General features: G+C 45.5%; 2 protein-coding genes across 3 annotated transcripts in view; one reads left to right on the forward strand and one right to left on the reverse strand.

Moving 5' to 3' along the window:
- The window catches only part of WDR37 (WD repeat domain 37), a 76,245-nt gene that overhangs the window by 12,500 nt on the left and 50,397 nt on the right, over window positions 1–13,348 (reverse strand). The window lies entirely within an intron of this gene.
- On the forward strand, window positions 7,802–9,398 carry LOC118702443 (jun dimerization protein 2-like). Its single transcript, XM_036408375.2, is given in 2 exon segments — window positions 7,802–8,408; window positions 8,411–9,398. Coding segments are annotated over 2 exon segments (684 nt in total). The 5' UTR covers window positions 7,802–7,816; the 3' UTR covers window positions 8,503–9,398.

The following is a 13,348-nucleotide window of genomic DNA, read 5'->3' on the forward strand; positions in this document are numbered from 1 at the left end:
AATACAGGAAAGGAACAAACAAAGAAAGGCACAATCCCAGAGGGGCCATCAGAAGAAAACTTGGAGGTCAACAGAGATGGGGCACAGACCCTTACTACCCCCAAATTTGCAGCGGCCTGAACCTTCAACCCTTCTGAGGGAGGTCTCCTGCCCCCATGGCTGAGTGCTTCCCAGGCACAGCTCAAATAGGGACCCAAGTAACAGACAGAGACTTGGCCGACAGCAGCTGTCCTCTCACTGCAACAAGACTTGTTTGAGATGTCTTGTACCCAAGGTGAGGGGAAGTGAGTATTTGATATCCAAATCCAGCCTAATACCAGGAATGCTCAGGGTCTACTCAAGAAGGCAAATAATCCTTTCCACTAATATACACAGGGTAAAATAAGATTGTGTTAGAGTGTTGAGTTTGACAGTAGAATAGTAGTCAAGTTTTCAGAGTAATTTAAATTGGCTAATTGAAATAAGCAAATATTCTAGAAAAATTGCAATGTACAAAAAGCTGTTCCTAAAGTATTAACAAAAATTTTTATTGGCAGTTCATCTCATGGTAAAATTGGGTAACATGCCATGAACCTAGAGCAGTCATATTTTAGCACAAAAAAATAAAATGTAAAAGCTATCATTATAAAGATTACATTATAAAATTTCCAAAAGCCTCCTAATATTTAAATTAAAAAGGGGGCGATAGTAGAAGAATATCATGTAAGGAAAAATATTCTGTAAGTAAATTACATCTAGGAAATTTGTACTTTAAAAAATTAACTTTCATTTGTAAAGCTAACAGCAAGACACCCATGAAAAAGATAAAATGGTGTCAAAACAAGCCAAAGGAAAATCATTTGGGCAAAGGATCCTAAGTCAAATTTATAGAAAATATTCCTTTATTAACTTTTGGCTGAGAATATGTTTATATATTTTCTGAAAACAACTCCAGAACCATATGTATTCCTGCAACAGAGAAGAATTGACAGGACTGATCCAGCCATGAAGACAGAAGAGAAACAGTCCAGAGATGGAAGATGCTGACAACACCTTGCCATACTAGCAGACAGCAGCTGTGCGTCACTGAAGGATGCCCAGAACCAAATCACAGACGGTCGGACCTGCATCACCACCATTTGTCCACCATCCAGAACTGAAATATCATTGCTGACATGTACACATAAGGAACTGTTTGACATTGAAATTGGGACTCAAAAGAACTGTTGGCCCAGAAAGAAACTCACTACAAACTGATTCATTTGCCTCTCAGCATAATCATTATGGCTGGTCTCATTTTTGTTTCTTTTCAGTATATTTCTTGTATCACATGATCTCATGCATCTAGGGGTAATAATGAACAACATAAACTGATGAACAAAAACAGACCCAGAGACAGGGAAGCATCCATCAGACTGTCAAATCTCAGAGGGAAGGTAGGGGAGGGTGGGGGGAAGGGGGAGATCAACCAAAGGTGCATGCATATAAGACTAACTAGTGGTCATGAACAACAGAGGGGTAGGGGAATATGTGGGGAGGGGTTTGGGATAGAAATGGGGGGTTGAGGACAATTATGTAATGCCATAATCAATCAATCAATCAATAATTAATTAGGTGAGGAATGATCTCTCTCTGGTTTTAATCACCTGATTTTCCATTCCCTTATTTTCTGATCCAAGACTGCCTATTATAATACTCACCAACTAACAACAGCCAATGTTTTGATATCACCATGTTAAAAATTAGGAAGAAAGGAATTTCAAAAGTTTCATTTTTTTAATCTTCCAAAAGGGAAAAATTTTTACATCCGCTTTGAAGATAATATGATACAAACAAGCCCTATTTATCAAAATAGTTAGAAAAATAAAAGTCAGAAATAAATCAAGAACTGCAAGTTCTTGACTAATATACTAGATTAGTCAAAAACTGCCAAGTTGAAAGAAAGTCACTGTTGCTTTAATTGTTAAGAAAGACTTCACATGGAACTGCATGTCCAGCCCTGGGTGTTTAGTGACACCCCTCCACCTCCCCAGGGGGCTCTTTCCTTCACTGGTAACAGAGGAAGTTTGACCTGAAGTGTTGCTCAAACGAGAAAATGGGGTGACCACTGAACACAGCCTTTACAACCCAAGATTGTGTGCAAACAGATGCATGTATGCCCACGAGAAGTGGCACAGGCTACGAAGAATTTGACATGTGCAGATAGGTATAATCGTGTGCAGGGTGCCCACCAGAAGTGACATGGGCTACACATATTGTGTTGTTTGTGCAGATATGCACATATGTGTGAACATGTTCATCAGAAGTGACACCAGCTACAAGGAATGTGACAAGTGTGCAGATAGGTATATACATATACGTATAAAAAAGTCATAAGTAATGTTTTTCAAATCAAGTATTTGAGTTGCACTCTGAAAGACTGAAAGGAGCAAAATCATGTGGCCCCAGGAAGCATCCTTGGGTTCCACACGTAGCAGGGAAGATTAAGTGAAAGTAAAACTTTACTTTAAAAACTTCAGAATTAGTTATCATCACAGCCCTTCAGCACCTTGTGTTTCCTTAATCATTTAGGAGAGCCACCCAAGTGGTAGCTGCCTGGTTCTTTTCTAGGTCATGTGTAACTCACACATTTTACATGTTGGTTGACTGAGGAACTACTTTGAAGGGCCCAGTGGGGTATTAGAGTCCAACCCTGCAGCTCCCACACTTAGCTGAGTGGGAGAAAGCACAGATGTCAAACAGGTGATGTGAACCCACCTACGCTCCAAGTGCAGGGCCTAAGCGCACAGACCATAAACACCACCATCTTTCCAAAGATAAGCCCTACCACTGGCAGCAGCTCCCTTCCCTACTCTGCTAACTGTGCATCACTGCTCAATGGTTTTTGCCAACATGTGGAACCTGGTCCAGACACAGCTCATGTCTGCCTTCATGGGTCTGTAACAATGCAGATGGCATGTTTTTAGTTTGTTAATAACCTGACAATTCTTTTCTAGGTCATCTCAATAAAAGAGAAGGAACCTGAATTGCTCCCAACAAAGCCAAGAAGTAGCATGATTTAATTGAACGAATTTCTTTAAAGTCCTTATTTTATTACATACTGATCAGCCCATTTTTATTTTTTTAATATATTGATATTTTATTGATTTTTCACAGAGAGGAAGAGAGAGGGATAGAGTTAGAAACATCGATGCGAGAGAATCATCGATCAGCTGCCTCTTGCACACACCCCACTGGGGATGTGCCCGCAGGTACATGCCCTTGACCGGAATCGAACCTGGGACCTTTCAGTCTGCAGGCCGACCCTCCATCCACTGAGCCGAACCGGTTTCGGCTTGATCAGTCCTTTTTTAAATGAGATATTTTAAAAGGGTAAATGGAGAAGTATTAAACCTCCTCAAACTATAAGCTATACTTTGGGTTGGAAATAATCTTTAAAAGTATCAACCAGGGGATTAAGTAAATTATTGCATCCAAACTATTTGCCTCTTAGAAGGAGAGGTGGAGGGAACAAGGCAACTCCAAGGTGCTGACACGGAAGAACCTTAAGCCCTCTCTCAGTGAAATACAATGAGACTTGCAAAATTATCTCATTTACAAAAAGTCACCATATGTCCACGTATGGAGGTGCAGATGCACACTCCAGCAGATGGCTGCACGCTATATATACTAACCAATGTCTCCTTACTCACCTCCATGATGATAAGACAAACCAGTTAATGCAAAGTAAACTTCCCAAAACAGCCTTTACCACACCACTGCAGTTAGACCACATTTCTGCCAACACTGCTGCCACTCCTTTTCTGTATGAACCTGGGTGGTAAGTATATGCTAATGAAGCTGGGAAAACCTGAAAGGGGCTGCACACTGCCCATCTGGGTCCTTGGTTTTATGATAACCTTAGATACCAACAAACATTGAATTACATGTCTCTACACTTTCTCAAATTATTCCAATCTATCTAATTAAGAAGATAAAACCAGACTTCCAGATATATGGGTTAAGGGGACAGGAGAGGGGCTTTAGATTCTGTTTAGTTTTAAGGCTGCTGCAATCCTGCAGGTCCTTTTCTTTCTTGGGCAGTAACTCCAGCCCCGGGGCACTTCTGGGGCTATCCTACAGGCCCTACAAGAAACCTCAAAGTACAGCACCTTCTACTCCCACAGGCAAGGGCTTAAAAACTATCTCTAAGAATAATGAGTTTAGCCGGGACCGGTTTGGCTCAGTGGATAGAGCGTCGGTCTGCGGACTGAAAGGTCCCGGGTTCGATTCCGGGCAAGGGCATGTACCTTGGTTGCGGGCACATCCCCGGTGGAGGGTGTGCAAGAGGCAGCTGATCGATGATTCTCTCTCATCGATGTTTCTGACTCTCTATCCCTCTCTCTTCCTCTCTGTGAAAAATCAATAAAATATATTTAAAAAAATAAAAATAAAAAAATAATGAGTTTACAAACCAAGTGTAGTCTACCAAAATTCATAAAAAGCCCTTAGAAATTATGACTGCATTGAAGTTATGACATTTTCATATGTATTATGCCAAATACCCAGGGGGAGATATTTAGTACAAAAATGAAACCTCCAAGGCAGTGTGCCGACAGACGGCTGCCCGCCCCACCACAGGGCCACACACACCTGACTCACTGACCAAGCACAGAACTCAATACAGTGAAAATCAACCACCACCTGGTTATAAATGCCATGCTGTCAAAACGGATGACACATTTTCTCTTTAAAAGCATACAAAAAACTTAATAGCACAACACGAAATTCAAAGCACATAATCTAGACCTTAGCAATAAAAGCATATGAAACTGTCATAACTTTAGAGCAAACACTGCCATTTTTTTAAACTAATATTTTTAATGCCTTGTTAACTGTGGTGTTTTGCTTTCTTTAGAAGTGCTGAAGTTCACATGGGGAAGTAAAGTTACAAACATAAGGAAAGAAAGCAAAAAAGAAAAAACTTGGTGTTTCAAACATTTTATCCATATTGAGCTAATTTCAGATTTGTTTCAATGCCAGAGTATATTGACACTTGTAAATACCATCAGTTGGGTATAGACTAGAGTCACTGGCCGGGGGGGGGGGGGGGGCCTCAATGGCCCTGTGACAGCCTCAACTGTCTGTCCCTTTATATAGTAATTGAAACAAAACTAAACTAAAAAAAGAGGGTGAGGCACCTTCTACCAAGCTCCACCGGAAAGGCACTGGTGTTGGAAGGCAAGAATCTGGGTCCTCCTATTAGAAAACAATTAAAATGGGAACGTCTCACACTTCTTTCAAATGGCAGTTAACTGGATTTAACCTAAAAATAAGTTTTATCATGCAAGAGATTCTTACAAAAAACGTCTGTGCATCCACAGCCTCCAGGGCAATAGTCCTGGAATGGCTTGTGTATGGAGTCCCACCCCAGAAGAGCATGTATCAATAAATAGCAAAGGGGCAGGCAGGCTACCCAACTAGACCTTCAAATAGTCAGCTCACTTAGTAAAGAATGGCATCATGTGAAAATAATGACTATATAAGGGTTTGGCTTATTTCAGATGAAACCACAGGATTTTAGCCCTAGCTTTTGAGGATGAGGACTGAAACATCCTATATAATAAAAAGGGAATACGCAAATTGACCGTACCTCCGCCAAAAAGATGGCAGTGCCCACAGCAGAGGCGAAGTTTCCATAACAAGCAATCATCAGGAACTTGAGGTTGTGCCCACCCCCGCCCCACCCCAGTGGGGCTTCACAGGGGACCCTCAGGCTGTGCCCCCCCCACCCCCCGGCCACCTTGACACCAGGCTGGGGGACCTCAGGCCGCACCCCTCGCCCAGCAGAACTTAATGGGGAACCTCAGGCCATGCCTCCCACCTTGGCACCAGATCAGGGGACCTCAGGGTGTGCCCACCATCTGGTGGGGCTTGATGGGGAACCTCAAGGTGCACCAGGGGACCTGAGGCTGCTCCCCCAGCCACAGAGCCAGGTCAGGGAACCTCAGGCTGTGACTCCTGCCCTGGCACCAGGCTGGGGGACCTGAGGCTACATCCCCCCACCCGGCGGAGCTTGACAGTGTACCTCAAGGTGCGCCCCTTGCCCCGGTGCTGGGCCTGGGGACCTCAGGCCACACCCCCCATCCTGGCACCAGGCCGGAGGACCTGAGTCTGCACCCCCCACCTGGCAGGGCTTGACAGAGGACCTGAGGCTGCACCCCCCCTCCAGGCGCCAGGTCAGGGGACCTGAGGCTGAGACACCCCCCACCCCCTCACCCCCCTGCCCAGCAGGGCTTAACAAGGGTGGGACCGGCCGAGTCTGGATCTAGCCCAATGGAAGGGTGAAGCAACCGGGTCTGGATCTCACACAATTTTGAAGCGCACATGGGTGAGTGGGGACTTGACCCTGGGTCCCATGTGCACCCCAGACTCTGACAGGAGGAAGATTTTCATATACATTTTACTAACTCTTTCATCTCTAACACTTCTATTATAGAGAAAGAACAAATAACAATATTAAAATATTTCCTTTAATTAATCCCCTTTTAATGTGCACAAATTTCATGCACCAGGCCACTAGTATGAGAAATAAACTGCCAACAGCTGGAGAATTCTAGGCATCTGGGACATCCAAATTTCCCCATTAAACATTTCTATTATTTCTAAGACAGTACACACTAGTTTCTCATTCCTGCTACTAGGGAAACAGTTATATAAAGTATCTATAGTTACTTTTCATATAAATTGGTACACTTTGGGTCACTAACAGCTAATCCAGACAAATAATAACAGCCACAGTTACACAAGTAAATCCTGTTACGGAAAAATTCCCTTTATAATAAAGTAATTTCATAATACAGAGTAAAAGTAAATGTAAGACATCAAAAAAGAAAAAGACATGTGCATGTTTTTCCTTTCTAACGATCCAAGATGAAAGCCTAAACAGAGTTTACATCAAGGAGCTCTGACCCTGTCCAGCAAAAACGATGCAGCACAGACTTCAAGGGGACCCACTTAGTAACAGATTTTCATCTTATTAGCGAAGTGTTAAGTCTCAAACTCTATTTTTCAAGGGGAAAAAAAACTAGAATCTATGTAAAAGTACAGAGAGAACAGTGGAAATGAAAAGACAAAAATCATCTCCCTCTCAGCTCCTAAAGAAACTAGTTATAAAACTAGGCCAGTAATGTTGAAACCTATCCAGCTACATCTTGCCTTAAGACAACAAAACACAACACACAGATATTCAAATTAACTGGATGGTTAAGTGAATTACATCATGAAAGACATGAGATTCTAATATATGTCACTAAGAAACTTGTGTTGAGTTCCTGGAAATGAGAATATGTTGAGATATAGTTTTCCAAAGTGTGTTCTACATCAAGTTGACATGAAATATACTAGTGACCTGATGCACAGATTTGTGCACATTGAAAGGAAATTAATTAGAAGCTGGCCAGCGGGGCAGGACTGGGCAAGGCAGGATGGACACGCCCTGGAGCCAACCTCCCTTGGTCCCTCCCAGTATCTTTGGAGTGAGCGGGGTCCCTCCAGCAGGTGGGGTCCCTTGGCCTGGCCTGAGGAGATCATGCCAAAACTGGCTCTCCAATAGCCCCCCTCCAAGCGTCCCAGAACACGAGAGGGCACTCTGCAAAGTTGCTGTCTTACAGGGTGTGGAACACAAATGCAAGTGTGCCATAAACCAGATTCAGGGCCAACAGTGCCCCAGCAACAACATAACCCATGGCTGAAGATGGAATCACACTGCCCCACAAGAAATCGGGCTCTGGGCCGCCCGCCACAGCCCGCGGGAGAGACGCTCGGCAGCCGCGTCGGGAGGCGCTGGCGGTGGTGGATGCTGCAGCGGCAGCAGTGGCGGTGCTGGCGCAGCGGAGGCTCCCGGACCAGGACGGGCCTGGGCCCCGGCAGAGCTCAGCGGCCGGGCGGCAGCGGTGCTGAGGGGGCACGTCGCCTGCAGCCGGGCCCCGGCCCCGGGGGACGCCACCTCTGCCCGTGGCTTCTGCACGGCTGGACTGCCACTCCTCCTGCTGTGATGCCGGGGCAGATCCCGGACCCTTCCGTGACTGCGGGCTCTCTGCCAGGGCTCGGCCCCCTGACTCGACTCCCCAGCTCAGCCCTGACTGCAGAGGAGCTGAAATACGCTGACATCCGCAACATTGGGGCCATGATCACCCCCTTGCACTTCCTGGAGGTGAAACCGGGCAAGAGGCCTCAACCTGTGAAAAGCAAGCTAGAGGAGGAAGAGGAGCGGAGGAAAAGGCGCCGGGAAAAGAACAAAGTGGTGGCAGCCCGATGCTGGAACAAGAAGAAGGAGCGGACGGAGTTTCTGCAGTGGGAATCTGAGCGGCTGGAGCTCATGAACGCGGAGCTGAAAACCCAGATCAAGGAGCTGAAACAGGAGCGGCAGCAGCTCATCCTGATGCTCAACGGCACCGCCCCACCTGCATCGTCAGGACTGACAGCGTTAAGACCTCCAACTCAGAAGGCAACCCACTGCTGGGGCAGCTGGAGAAGAAGTGACCATGGGCTGGGAGGAGGAAGAGGAGGAGGAGACGGGGAAAGGGAGGAGGCCGAGGGTCCCAGGGGGCTCTTCCTTGCTGCATGAAAAACTCTTCAATGAGGTTCAGCACAGCCAGCATTGGCCCTGCTTTTTTGTGAAACTCCGATCAGCCACAGCAGGGGAGGAAGCCCAGGCTGATGAAACCCAGGACCAAGCACTGAGACCAAAGTAGTCCTGAGGGGGGCCTGCTCTGCCTGGGGCCAGGCTTGCAGGAGGCAGGACAGAGGCTCTGGGCCGGAGAGACGCCCAACCAGGCAGCTGTGTGCACTTCTCTGGCCTCTCTGCCAGGGCATGCACCCAAAGGACCTCCGAGCAGCCAGGAAAAGCCATGAGTTGCAACCAAAATTCGGCTGAGGATGGAACTCAGAGTGAAACTGCAATCTGCCTGCCCCCAGCCCTGACCCTGACCCTGACCTTGACCCCAATGCAAGGCTGGAGAAGGGCACAGTGCCAGGCTCTGCTGTGCCTACCCACCGTGGTCCAGCTGGGTCCTGCCCGGAGTGGCAGCGGGGCGCACCTCGCCGGCCCTGCTGGAGCTGCTGTGGCGCGAGGCACGGGCGCCCTTTCAAAGCACATACTCACTGAATGTTTACAGACTGGCTGTCCAGGCAGGGCTCTCAACTGCACATGTTTTTGTTTTTTTTTAATACTTTCTTTTGTTTTGATTTTTTAAATATTTTTTACAAAAAAAAAGATTTTATACAAGCAATATACAAATGGATTTCTATAATCACTCGATGTGATACAATATAAATATGCTATGGTTTGTTTGTTACGAACAGATATTCAGCAGTTATGGCCGTTGCGTGTAACTCCTAAGTACTGTAGTCTCTGGGTTTTGGGGGTGGTGGGGGTGGGGGTGCATTTCCATCCTGGTGAATACAGTACTCAGTCCTGTATCGCTCAGTAAACATTAGTCTTACTTAAAAAAAAAAAAAAAAAAAAAGAAATCGGGCTCTCTCCTCTCTGGTTTTGGGGTACATCACCTGAGAACCGCCACTGCCAAGTCACTGCAGCTCTTGCATTGAGTGTTTACCCCCTGGTGGTCAGTGCACATCATATGACCAGTTGGAGAGTCAGAAACTTAACATATTAGCCATATATATATAGTGATGTATTTTTAAGAAATACTGATCTGAGGGAGAATCCAAGGTGGCAGCATAGATAAACCCCTAACTGCAGCCTCACACAACAATTTCAATAAAATACAACTAAAATACAAAATGGACATTACCCAGAACTACAGGAAAGTCTACTGACTGGAAATTCTACGAGAAGAAAAGAGAAAACCAGAAGGAAAATCAGAGGAGCTGTAAAAGCCTAAGGTACTGAGACACGTTGCGAGCGCGCAGAGAACAGAGCCGGAGAGGAGACGGAGACTGAGTGCCTAGCTGGCATTCCCTAGCAGGAAGGATATAAAAGCTCCGGACTGTGCTGAGCCCCAGTTCTGAATGCACTGAACCCCAGTTCTAGGCCAGACCCTGAGGACCCAGGCTCATACAGAGGGAGCCTGGGCTGTAAGGCAGAAACCCAGGGGAGCAGCAAAAGGAAGTCTCGGAGGCGTGCACATTTCGCGCAGAGAACGGACATTTTACTGTGCCGCTGGATTGTCCTAGCGGGAAGGAGATAAAAGCTCCAGATTGCTCTGAACCCCACTTCCAACCCCACTTCCAACTGAACTGAACCCCAGTTCCGGGCTCATTGGGAGAGAGCCTAGATTGTTTGATAGCGGGCAAAACTCAAGGGCACCTTTCTCTCAGAGGTGCTTGCAGTGAGTACCATAGGACACTGAGGAACAACACTGAGGTACATGCCCTTGACCGGAATGGAGACTCAGGAGCCTTGCCTAAAGGAACACCTTGATCTTGAATCTTTATTGTGTTGTTTTGTACAGGGTATTCACTGTACTCATTTGTTGTGATTATAAAACAATTAGAGGCCCGATGAGTGAAATTTGTGCATGGGAAGGAGGTGTTCCTCAGTCTGGCCTGCACCCTCTCTAATCTGGGACCCCAACTGCCAGTTTAGGCCCAATCCCTGTGGGCCTAAACCCTCTCACAATCCTAATTGCTGACTCCTAACCACTCGCCTGCCTGCCTGCCTGATTGCCCCTAACCACTCCCCTGAAAGACTGATTGACACCTAACTGTTCCCCTGCCAGCCTGATCACCCCCAACTGCCCTCCTCTGCCAGCCAAACTGCCCTCCCCTACTGGCCTAATTGCCCCCAACTGCCCTCCCCTGCTGGCCCGATCGCCCACAACTGCCCTCCCCTGCCAGCCATCTTGTGGTAGCCATCTTGTAGTGACCATCTTGTGATGACATCATGGTAGCCATCTTGTGACATCACACAAAAGCATTGCGCAACGCCACCTCGGCTTTTATTATATAGGATAAGCAAAGAAGCTTACATTTGTATTTATTTTCTATTCCATACCTCTCTGCCCCATATTTTTTTCTCCTCAAAATCCATTACTTTCCCAAAATAACATTTGTTGGAGAAAAAAAAGAAAAAGAATTCCTTTGTAACTACTTATATTCCTCATAGCCATATCACTCCAAAATCAGCCATTATTTCCTATATCCACCAGCTGCAAAAATGTGTCACAAATTAGATACTTTAAACATGACATCAGTATCTCTTTTACTCCACTAGAGGCTTGATGCATGAAAATTCATGCACTGGAGGGGGGTCCCTCAGCCCAGCCTGCTCCCTTCACAGTCCAGGAGCCCTCAGGGGCGGGAGGCGACCTGGCAATCAGGGGAAGGCAAGCCTTGGCTGGCCCTGGATGGCTGTGCAGCCACCATCCGAGGCTTGCCTGCACGTCAGGCTGGCCCTGGGCAGCTGGGGGGCTAAGGGAACTGGGGGATTCCAGAGGTAGGCATGTGCCGCATGCTTGCCACCTTGGCAAGGCTGAGGGGACTGGGCACCACCATCTTTGAGAGTGTGAGAGTCAATTAGCATATTCCCTCCTTATTGGCTATTGGCACCGCCATCTTTGTGAGGGCGTGATGGTCAATTCGGATATCCCCTCTTTATTAGATAGGATTATTAGATAGGATAATCAGATATACTAGTACATACATTCCTGGCTCTTTTAGCACAAAATATATATAAAATCTTTCAGACAAATAAAGCAAGTGAAAATATAATGTGACTAAACAGTGTTAGAAGGACTCCTCTGGAATCCTCTTAGAGTCAAGCCCCACCTAGAACCCAGGCAATCTTCAGAAAATTACCTTATCTCCCTGTGCCTCAGTTTACCTCTACAGAACAGAGGATAGACTCATTATGAAGATTAAGCAAATAGGACCCAGTTTTCACTGTGCCTGGTGACATCAAAGACTCAATAAAAGCAGCTGCCACCATTCTCTCTTCATTTCTGCCCCCTTTCCAGACATGACCCCAGTCCTCCCAATCTTTCTGTGTTCATCTATGCTGCACAGGACAGTTAGGTCAGTGTAGCTAAGGTCTATTTACATTCTGTCTCCTAGAGACACAGTACAAGTACTGACTGCCCTTTGTCTACACTCAAAACTCCCTTCTTTACACAATCCTCAAATCCCTGACCAAATCTAACTTGATGCAGTAGCAAAATTAGTTTACTAGGAAAACTGCTGGCATTTTCCACTGTTGGGTAGGGAACTGCAGAGTGAGGCTAGGACAGACTCCGACTGTGCCAAAGGCAGTATGTACACAGAGATGAGGGTGCTGTCGAAAGAGACAGAAAAGCCACAGGAGGGTGCACTGTACCTGGAACAACTTGAGTGTCAAAATTATGACAACAAATACTTTATAACCATCAAAAAGAAAAAAGTCCTTGAGTCTATACTAATCCTCAACTACACTAATGAAGAGTGGCAGCTAAATGAGTGTAGAAGAATGGCAGAATTAGCAGGATCACCCTTTACAACACTCAGTGTAATAACAGATTAAGGCAAGGATTACTGATGATGTCAGATCTTCTACAAGACAGGCTTGGTTTCTTCACACAAAAATCAATGTCATAAAAAATAACAATGAAATGGGTGGAGAATTGTCTTAAATTAAAGAAGACCAAAGAATTTTCAACAAGTCTGTAATATATATGTCTTAATATTAGTTTTATAATTTAAACTACTAAAAAAACAAATCAGTAGTACAATTTAAAAAAAAAATTTTAAAAAGAGATTTAAGGAGGGAGTTGAGGGAGAGATGCCAAATTGTTTTCCAATCTCAAACTCCTTTAAAAATTCTGTCCTAGTGCTCCCTTTTGTATACTTTATGACTTTTGAACATTAAATCTAAAACTTAGTATCTAACATACAACACATAAAACAGACTTGTTACATCACATGATGAAATGAATAAAATCCCTATTTTGGAGAAACCAAATGAACAACAATTCATTCATGAAAAAGTGTTTACTGAACACTAATGTATGTATGGCCTTTTCTGGATGTGCAAGGGCTCAAGCAGAACAACACTGCCATCTAGGAGAGAGATAGGGATGGTTTGGTGGGGACAGTGGTGGCCTGAGGAGCAGGTGACAGGAAACATTGAGAGGTGTAACTGGACAGGAGTCCTACTCCTGGTCTGGATGGGGCACAGTGGGGAAGCGGAGAGATTTGTGGGGTAACTAGAAAGATAATCACTTCCTGAATTGGGAAGAGTCAGACTGGGAGAAGAACAAGTTTGTGGAAAGAACAAAGTTCTGTTAAGATATGGGTATGCCTGAGCTGCCCAACAGACAGCCAGACAAGGGTGAGAGTCAGTGTGTCTTCTCCTGGAACAAAACAGACTCTGTAAATATATGGAATATCAAAA

This window comes from Pipistrellus kuhlii, unplaced genomic scaffold, assembly GCF_014108245.1.
Source record: "Pipistrellus kuhlii isolate mPipKuh1 unplaced genomic scaffold, mPipKuh1.p scaffold_m20_p_1, whole genome shotgun sequence".
Classification (NCBI taxonomy): domain Eukaryota; kingdom Metazoa; phylum Chordata; class Mammalia; order Chiroptera; family Vespertilionidae; genus Pipistrellus; species Pipistrellus kuhlii.